The sequence below is a fragment of the Pelmatolapia mariae genome, linkage group LG16_19, assembly GCF_036321145.2.
Source record: "Pelmatolapia mariae isolate MD_Pm_ZW linkage group LG16_19, Pm_UMD_F_2, whole genome shotgun sequence".
In the NCBI taxonomy this organism is placed as follows: Eukaryota; Metazoa; Chordata; class Actinopteri; order Cichliformes; family Cichlidae; genus Pelmatolapia; species Pelmatolapia mariae.
The window spans coordinates 6,647,501-6,657,521 of NC_086241.1; the positions used below are offsets into that span (position 1 = coordinate 6,647,501).

The 10,021-nt window shown below is 41.5% G+C and overlaps 1 protein-coding gene across 2 annotated transcripts in view; it reads right to left on the bottom strand.

The window, feature by feature from the left end:
• The window catches only part of wdr75 (WD repeat domain 75), a 17,679-nt gene extending 8,187 nt beyond the window's left edge, over positions 1–9,492 (bottom strand). The window contains exons 1-14 of one of the 2 annotated variants that reach the window (XM_063497994.2): positions 9,395–9,492; positions 9,002–9,131; positions 7,358–7,423; positions 6,724–6,823; positions 6,185–6,309; positions 5,338–5,408; positions 4,786–4,902; positions 4,587–4,675; positions 3,906–4,064; positions 3,607–3,666; positions 1,828–1,943; positions 1,573–1,748; positions 1,306–1,463; positions 496–676 (exon numbers count right to left, since the gene is read on the bottom strand). In XM_063497994.2, coding sequence (XP_063354064.1) covers positions 496–676; positions 1,306–1,463; positions 1,573–1,748; positions 1,828–1,943; positions 3,607–3,666; positions 3,906–4,064; positions 4,587–4,675; positions 4,786–4,902; positions 5,338–5,408; positions 6,185–6,309; positions 6,724–6,823; positions 7,358–7,423; positions 9,002–9,131; positions 9,395–9,480 — 1,634 coding nt within the window. In that variant the 5' untranslated portion in view covers positions 9,481–9,492. Of the gene's footprint in view, positions 1–495; positions 677–1,305; positions 1,464–1,572; positions 1,749–1,827; positions 1,944–3,606; positions 3,667–3,905; positions 4,065–4,586; positions 4,676–4,785; positions 4,903–5,337; positions 5,409–6,184; positions 6,310–6,723; positions 6,824–7,357; positions 7,424–7,846; positions 8,458–9,001; positions 9,132–9,394 lie in introns of those variants that run through there. The other variant, XM_063497993.1, reaches the window with a different exon arrangement.
• Between the last annotated feature and the right edge of the window lie 529 nt (positions 9,493–10,021).

The window sequence follows — 10,021 nt, forward strand, 5'->3', positions numbered from 1 at the left end:
TCTAATTTCTTAAGTTTATTTTTCTAAATACTTTTTTTAAACCCTCTATGACACCACGACACATTATTTAACGGCTTAATCTATAATAATGCAAAAAAAATCTGAAAAAAATTCAAGATTTTGGCAACTTCAACAACCGGTCTGTCAGCCTACAGCTCTAACTTTAGCGCGCCTGTTTGAAACACCTGTCTGACTGATGGCAGCAGCTGAAGAGATGCATCTTCACCAGTTAAACCTGATAAACAGGTTTAAACAGATGTGTCGGGGAATTTCTCTTATTGGCTTTTTACTTGTGAAAGTTTTGATAATAACTTGTAACAAACTTAAGCCAGTCACCATGACGGTGCTGATATTTGACCCGTTCTGTGTGTGTGTGTCTACGCTCTTTGAAGAGGAATGAGGAGACTTGACGGGGTTAACTAACGCTACAAGCTTAAACCGGTCACCGTGACGGTGCTGATATTTGACCCGTTCTGTGTGTGTCTACGTGCTGACCTGACAGCTCCCGGCGGCTGCGACAGGGTTGTCAGGAGCTCCCAGGTGGAGGGGCTCCACACGGTCACCACCTCCTGAAAGGCGACGGCTAGCAGAGAGCCGTCAGCCGAGAAGCTGCAGCATTCGGGCACCAGGCCGTGATAGGCACTGACGAAATCACATAACCAGGAAGGACCTTCATCTGCAGTCAGAGGAAAAAAAAGAGGGAGACAGACATAAGCTGAATTACTGTGTGAAGGGGAAAGAAAAGCAAGCCTAATTTGGCTTAAACCTCATGTTCAACGTGATGTTCTGAAAAGCAAAACAGGGAGATCCTGGCACCAACAAGGTGGCCCGAGTCCTAATGATGTCCTCTAGACTACAAAGAAACTCAGAGGAAAGCATCCACAGTACAATTTACACTTTCTATGCAGTCTGTTTACATCAGAAAGGACACAATTACAAGAAAAAAATAAACTTCAAAGAAAAACAATCATTTTATAGTTTTGCGTGTTGTTTGCTGCAGTGTGGTTTACCACGTGTCGTTTGTCATTGCCCTGTTGTATCAGTTTATGCTCAAAATGCTGTATTTATTGTAAAAATATGGTGGGACATTATGATGTGCAGTTAATATCTTTTAAGATTTCAAAATAAAATTAAAGCATATATAAAATTTTATATCATAATTTCTATTTCTATAAAAAAAATATATCTTGAACTCTTAATCTGAGGTAGACGCCACAGGTAGAAACTTAAAAACCTCCATTAAACAGTTAATATTATGAGAATTTAGGTGGTTGGCTTTTTCGGTTGACTGCTTGCCGTCTGTACCTTCTGTGTGGGCCGGAGCGGCGAGCTGCCAGGCTTTGAAATGTCCGTCTTTGCTGGTGGAGACCAGCAGGGTGGTCTGGCTGTCAGCGGCCTGGCGAAAGCACATGGCGGTAATCTGGGCGTCGTGGGGGGCCGAGATGGTCGTGTTCAGCAAAAAACTGCACATGACAGGGGTGTGGTTGGTTATTGTTACACTATTTTCATCACATGAAAGAGAAACCTCGACTGACCCTGCAGCCCACAGACAAACAGCTGTAACATCTGTACCTCTGCGTCTGTTCATCGAAAGCCCACAGCTTCAGGTTCAGCTCCAGCTCAGCAGCTTTCTGATGTCTTTCCTCCACCGTCGCCAACCACGAGCCGGATGCGTCAAACGCCGCTTTGACCACCTCGAACTGCCGCAGGCCCGATTCATGAATGTACTCCTGCTGCACGATGTCCAGCTGTGGGAGAAATAGATAATGTTAACCTAGTTTCCACACTTTCAAATCCACCTGTGTGTGAGACCTGCTGAGAGCTTACATTGTACAGCAGTTTGTCTCTTTGGAGCGAGTAAAACTGCAGATGTCCGGGTTTCCCGTTTAGCACCAGAGCTTTGCTGCGAGGATCCATCATCAAGTCTGTCCTGATGCTGTCGCCTGAACAAGAAAACAGGTTTAAAGAGGATTAACCCCACATACTCAGACATTATTTTATTTCTTTCTGATACAAACTTATGAGGTCATTAATTCTGAAAACACATTATTGGCAGGTGATGAATGCATAAAGAAATTTAAAAGGTACATTTTTTTTAAACTACATTTCCTCCACTCTCACATCAGCAGTCAATAACTGTTACCCGTTTTCCCCGTTTGGCGCATCTGTTAAAATTGTTTTTTTTTGGTGCTTCTTTTGTTTTAACACCTTTATCATGGTAACAAAGTAAATTTCTATTTCTTTTTGCGTTTTATGTGAAGATAAAGTTAGTTGGTTTGCACTTTGTTTTTCAAATCTACTTGTGGTTTTTCTTCAAAGTGTGGTGGTTTCTCATGTGACGTCATGCGCACATCGCCTGACTGCTGTCCACCACATTGAGTGTGTGACCGTTCCAGCGATCATCATGAGAAATGTGAAATAATAGCTTAGTGAGTTTAGTGAGCTTATTTATGACCGTCGGGAACACTCTGATGTCCGTGCCTAGCTTCCGGACTTTTCCAGCACACGATGAGATGTTAAACTGAGAAGAAATTTGGGATTGCACCAGCTGTGGTGAAGGAATGTTTTTGTAGTGTGAATATTGAATAACATGTTCATACTGATGCTCACGGATGATCATGTGTTGATCCTATGTTCAGCGTTGCTAACTGTCATCTCCACTGTCTGCTGGTTATGCTATTGTGCCATGTTTTCTCTGCATGGTGAACTCAGCTTTCCTGTTCCAACCCACTTTTCAACCACTCCACCTACACGCAGCGTCATCCACTTTGAGATTCATGCTGCTGGTTTTGTGGAGGATGTCTGTGTAGGCTGCATACCCATAATCCTCCACTCTGTGTTGGAATACACCTATGCAAATGGACTTGAATGTGGTATCGTTTCGTCACTGCCCTTTTCAATTTGAATCACACTGTTTGGATTCCTCCGTTAGCTGACGCAGTTACTGTGGTAACCGCATGTTGATCCCGACAGACGCAGAAATCTTTTCCACTTCACACCTGCATTTATTTTATATTTAAGCTCCTTACGGCATCATTCTGAAACTGTCATTCGCTGAGCTCGTTCACTTAATTTCCACGACTATGGTGACTTTTTATACACAATTCTTTATTTTGCTTCAATTTTTGAGACAAATTCCAACAACGGCTTTTCAAAGTCGGCTCATGTTCATGCAGGTTCAAAAACATGTTGCAAACGTACATTTTAGGATCACTTTTAGTGTCACATACACCTCAGCAGTGTTACTGATGCTAAAAATTTATGTTAGTTAGAAAATAAGCAAAAAATTACTGTCTCACTGCCTTCTTTTCTTTTAAATTTTATAATGAAGTCTATGGTGCAGATCATGACCTATTTTCTATTTAAATGAGCTCCTTTGGTATATTTTTTTAAACTTTCAGAATTATTTTGTTTTACGATATTGCATTTATTTTTGTTTTTCATGTGTTGGCTTCCATACTTTAGGGATCAATAAAGCACATCTTAAATTAACACTAGTGCATTAAAGGCTTCATGTTTTCCTAGAACTGCACAGATCATTTACATGATATGTTTATTATTTATACATACATCATGCTCAAAAGTCACCTTACAGTATGTACTCACCTTTGACCAGGCCCTGAATGACAGCAGACACTTTAACGCAACTCTGGATGATGGTGATCTCTATAAGGAAGGAAAACAAAACCTTCAATAAACAAGAAAATCGCTGAAGCAGAAAATGAGTTTGGAACCTGAGGCGTTTAACTGCATTTTATTTGAGTGACTCAAATGCTCTGAAATCAATTTAGTGAAATCTGAGAGGTGGACGACTTGATTTGAAAGAATGGACCAAGTTCACCGAATTTCACTGATAATAATTTGTTTGTATTTGCATTGAAATCCTGCAGGCTGAGACTCCTTACTGTTGTCACTGTGTGAGGTACAGAATAGCGATCCATCAGGTGAGACGGTGATGTGAGTGATGGCGGCACCCAGGCGGGGCAGGAAGTCCCGCTCGCTCTCTTGGTTGTACCTCCACTGGACGAGCACAGACTCCACACCTCCACTCAGCAGGTTGGTCCCTGACAATACAAAATAAATAAATAATTAAAACCGTAACACACAGAGGAGTGATTTCTGTTTGTTTCCTTGTTCCTTGGAAGAATATATACATGTGCAAGTTCATGCTGTGTTAGTAAGTTGGTTTACTTTTTCTGTAAAAACTACAACTGTAGCAAAAATGGATGATTTCAAGAAAATTACAATATTTTTACTTTTAGAAAGTCCTTTTTTTTTTAGTTTAATTGATGTGTTTCCCTTTTCTTATTGTACTTTTGATAATTTGATTTAAAAAACATCTAAATATCATCCCCACTGTTTTGATCCAAGTTACTAAAAAAATAAAGGAGCACAAAAGAAAGTTAAGCAAACAACTTTAAAATTATTCTACTGACTCTCACAACTTCTGCAAATTTAATACCCACAAAAAAGGTATAATATAAGATATTTTAATACCATTTTAATAGTTATTTCAATTTCAGACTATTAAGGACTTCCTAACGATCGTGGGAACCAGTTAATAACTATAATACAGCTATGAATACCTTCTGGAGTGAAGCAGAGCGAGCTGACGGCGCTGTGGTGCCAGTGCAGAGTGGAGTACGTGTACTCCTTCTTGTGGTTAAAGTTTCTCCTAAAAGGATGAGCAGGAATGTCAGTTTTACAACGCAAAACCAGCGAGCAGCAGAAGTTTAAGATCTGGATCATCGATAATCTGCGTTCGTTTCTGTCAAGGTCCCTCACCACAGGCGGATCTTCCCGTCTTCGTGTCCCGTGGCGATGCAGTCATCTTTCGGGTGACAGGCGACGCATGTGAATGTGTTCCAGCCGCCCTTCTTGTTGTCTTCTTTCAGGAAAAACCTAAAAAACCAGCACCAGGACAGATGTTTGGTGTTACTGAACATCAGGTCAACACGACTATTGGCCTTTGTCATGTGCGACAGCAGCACTGCTTTTCTCCATGACAAAAAATATAAAACTAACACGATAACTTTTTAAAATTAACATCTAGCCCAGCAGCTCTAAAAGTTTTTTAAATAATATAGAATCTCTGACACTTGAAGTACTTTCTCCTGATTGGCTGTACCTCTCAAACAGCAGGTGGGTGGGGCTTAAGTACCAGATATGACCAGATAAGGGACCTTTTTCTCCTGTGTGAAACTGAGTGTTCAGAGCGGCCTGAAGCCTTAAACAAAACTCCAAAATAATCATTCAGCGTTGGAACAGGAGAAATAAAGAATAGGAGCCTGAATTTTAAATATACAAGTCACCTCCAGTGACCATGTTCACTCTCACCTGTACGACTTCTGCTTCTTGAAGAAATAGACCTCCAGCTGCAAGTCGTTCACTGAAGCAATAAATTCTCCCTGTGAAGATTCAAGTGGGCGATGAGCATCAGACACATTTGGATTTAAAACATTTCAGTCTGAAGTAACGTTTGAACTGTTGTCTGCTAAACACAGTGAAGTACAATGATAAAGAGTTTTGGACTTATAACACCCTGAAGTGTGCACAAGCTCCTTTGAATCCACATTTCTGCTTCCTCAGGCAGACTTCTTTGGCACATTCCTGTCACCAAAGTCTGGTCCTTTAATAATTTGTATTTTCTCTGACAACATTGACTAGTGGACAATCCCTGGCTCTTATTTTGAAAGTTGCAGCGCTGCTAGCCTGTTACCTCCACCTCCACTCCTCACTGCCTTGTTCTTTCCCTGCCAGCCTCAGTACCACCCGGCACCTTTCCCCCAAAAAAATCCTGCAGTCAGACCGACTCCAACATCATTCTACACTTTGGGATGCAGCTCGCAACAGTTGTCCTTGTTTTTATAGTTCTATGATTAGCTGGAGAGTCACTCCAATCAGCAGAGGGAGAACTGGTTCATGTGGTGCTGGGCTAGCAAAGAACACAGGCTGCAGTCCAAGACGAAGTAGCTGAAAGCTAATGGAGGACGAGGGACTCACTGGGAACAGCTGATCATTGATTCACTAAAATAATCTGCAGCGAAGAAGCATTAGCTTTCTTTCATATACTCCCCTCTAAAATACTGTGTCCTCGAGAAACTTCCGTTGTCAAACTAAAGTTCCTGACAGATTAAGTCGAGGTAGTCAGTTCTTGGTATCAGCTGTGGTGGCGTGTACGTACCCCTCTGCCAAAGGCGATGGCTGCTGGGTTGGAGTTGACGCCGCTCAGTACGGCAGAAAGTTCTTGAGCCTCCACCAGTTGATCTCCACTCTGTGGCAGATGGACCGCAACCAGCTGGAAACGCTCTGCAAACACAAATCAGCCTTTTTCACACATTCCCATTCAGTGACCTTTAAAACACTTTCTTCTTCCCACTTCTTAAAGCTGGTTCGAGGGCGACCTGGTGACTCCTACACATTGAAACTATTCCAAAACAAGCAATAACATTCAACATGAAGAGGTATGACACATACAGGCATCTGCCTGGCTAGTTTTTTCTTAATATTTGACTTCTTGCCCTGAGAAGCATCACTCTGTTATTTTCCCCCTTGGGTCACCCTGCAGTAGCCTGCGATTAAATAAATATCACACTTTATTAATAAACCTTGTTTGGGGACTCTTCCTTTACCCCTCAGACGGTGGTGTAACAGATTCACACTGAGTTCTAGAAACTTTACTTCACAAATGGAGTCTGAATGGCACTCTGATGTCAAACTTACCCGCTCTTTTGTCGCTCGGCATGGATGCAACAATAAAGATGACGTTTTCATGTTTGGCAGAGGCGTAGAAGGAGTAGATTGGGTATCCAATGACACAAGTCTAGAAGAGACCGCACAGCTGTCATGCGTCTGAGAAACATGGACTCTTAAACTGGACCCACAAACCTCATCATAAACACCTCTACTCCTTTTTTTGCTGAATTTCCATGTTTTGTAGCTAACTAAAGGTGAAACAATACATTTATATGAGAGTTCATTTACAAAAAAAATATAATTAGTTAAATAATTCAGCCACAAGGACATACAGAGGAAATGTTTCAGAACTAATGCAAAAAACGTCTGATAGCTGAAGAAAATTCAGTTATGCAGTCAAAGCACAGAAGATAGAACACATTTCCTTTATTATCCAACCATATGCTGTCTGTCATGAACAGGAGGATCATCTGCATGTTCGCAGACTGATCACAGGTGCCCTGCTCAATCTAACTGTTTGAGGGCTGCCTAATAATAAATAAACCCTTCATTTCACTTTTATAAACTGAGATAAAATAGGAAAGTGTGTGTTGCAGCTGGAGTTTGATGATCCACAGTGACAGAAAAGACTGGAGAGAAACAACAAGACTCAACGTCCAACCTTAATAAGAATTCCGTCCGTGAAGTCCCAAAGTCTGACAGTGCCATCTAGCGATGAAGAGTAAACCTGCAGCACAACACAAGCACAGTGTGAGACATAACAATGAACTGTGTGTGTGTGTATATATATATATATATATATAAAACCCAAAACAATAATAATAAAAAGAAAAGTAAAGACAATAAAAACAATTTAAAAAAATAAGTGAGGGGAAAAAATAGGGTCCTGCTGAAAAGGAGGTTTAACAAACTCAAAGTCTTAAAAGCCAACTTTTTGGACCCAGAAATGTTGATCAGCATTAGCTCAGTGAACCCCGAGTTATCCCTGAGGGATGTGGTGGAACAGGTCATTTCCATCATGGATGTGCAACATCTGTATGTTATCGTGTCAACATAGACCAAAATCGCTGATGCATGTTTCCAGCAGCTTTTTGAATCTGTGCCTTGAAGTAAGGTAGCTCTGAAGACAAAAGGTGGTCCAAAGGTGTACCTAATAAAGCAGCAGGTGAGTGTATGAGGAGCAGGAGGGAAGGAGTCAGGTACCAGGAATGGTTCCCAGGCTCCATTTCCATGGTAACTAGTGGTGCAACGGATCACCGTTGATCCGTAATCCGGACCGATCCCACTCCACGGTTCGGCACGCACATGATCCAAAGATTCGAAAAAGAAGAAAAAAAAGTATGTTTATGGTGCACGTGGTCAGTCTGTCAAGCCATAGGTATGGCCAATGCTAGCAGTCCAGGTGGAGGAGCAGAGGAGTTTGCGGCGTTTAAGCAGCCATTTGCTGCCCAATCCATCCAGGCTAAAGCTATTACAAAAGCTATTGGAGTGTTTAGCTGCAGACGTGAGGCCGTATTCCGTTGTGTAAAACAAGGGGGTTTAAACTATGATGAAAGTGCTTGAGCCACGCTATGATATCCCGTTGCGCGTCCACTTCAGTGATAAGATCGTTCAAGCATGAATGAGCAGGAAAAGTCTAAAGTTATGCCTGAACTGTCCCAGGCATCTTCTGTTGCCCTAATGGGTGGACCTCCAGGGCAACAGAAAGCTTTGTGACCGCTCATTATATTACCACGGAGTGGTAGATACAAAGCCCTGTACTGCCCTATATTGCACCTTAATTTGTTTTTATATAATTGCGTGGAATGAGTCTTGAGTTGAATGTTTTTTAATAGGCAAAAAACTACCTAAATAAGTAAATGGCGAGTTAAATTTTTGTCTTTTTTTGCTGATCCGAAAATTGATCCGATCTATGACTTAAAACCGTGATCCGATCCGAACCGTGAGATTTTGGATCCGTTGCACCACTGACTCAGAGTTTACGTTAGGGCTCTTTCAGGAACAGAAAATCAAGAGTTTACTTACTTTGCTTTCTGGCCTGAACCAACAGAGTGAGCAATGAGGATAATGAGTAAGTAAATAAATAAAAAATAAAAAGAGATCTGAGTCTTGTTTGATCAGAGCTGGGGGACTGAACTAAACTTAATAAATAATAAATAATTACACGTTACTCATAAAGAAAAAGTGGCTTCGGCAGCTATTCTGCTGTTTCCTGTATTTTCTAACATTAAATGAATATCAGCGAGTTTCTGGATGAAGACGTCTTGAAAAAAAGTCGTTTTTCTAGGTGGAGAGGTGACTGTACCTGTAAGTGGTTTGAGGGTCTGAGCAGCACACCTGTCACCAGCCCGGTGTGACCCCGCAGCTCGTGGATACACTCCTCTGTGGAGGTGCTGAACACCTTCACAGCCTCTCCGGAGGCGCACAGAAGGAACCTGCAGCGATACAAATATGAGGAAACAAACATCAAACAAACATGTAGGGACCGGGACACAGCTCAGTCTGGGTCTGTGGCTCAGTCAGAGTCACGGAGCTGAGACGAGCTGCTGATACTATGCTGTAAACAGCAGCAGGAACATCCAGCAGCTTCTCAAGCTAATGCTAACAGCCTCAGCTCTGAGGCTAACACAAACGACACGAACCGCGCGAGACTTTTCCACTAAATATGAAACATCGGCAGGTTAAAACACTCGCTCACCTGGAGTCGTGAGTTATCACAGGATCCCTGAAGTTTATTTTACTGCCGCCGCGGTGAACCACGCGGATATCCCCGTGTTCAACCATGTTTTTACCGGAGTGAACTCTCACCTCTGAGCGCTGCTCCTCACTCGGTCAGCTGTTAGCACCACTCCGTTTAACACGCGCCCCCTGCTGGATAGGAGGGCTACCGTAAGAAATACACAGGGCACTTTTATGACTTCAAATTAATAAATAATATATAATGAGGAGTTTTAATTGTATTTAAAAGTTTCCCACCCTCTGCCATTTTGTTACATATGCAGAAAGTCTCATACCACAAAATGTTTATTTAATGGTTAGAGTTTTTATTTGCTCTTTATTGTATTACATTGATATTTTTATTCAGCAAGAATTTTATTTAACTTTTCTATTTAAATGTGCCACTTCTTTTGTATAGTTCTGTCCTAATCAGTTATTCTACGTTTTGTAAGCTTTTTTGTTATAAGGTAAGATTAGATGTACTTTATTTATCAGGGAAGAATTTGGAAAAGTAAAATCAGAATCAGAAGACTTTATTTATCCCCAAGGGGCAATTAACAAACAACAGGGCACCATAACGATGAAGATAAGGACAATAAGAACAGGC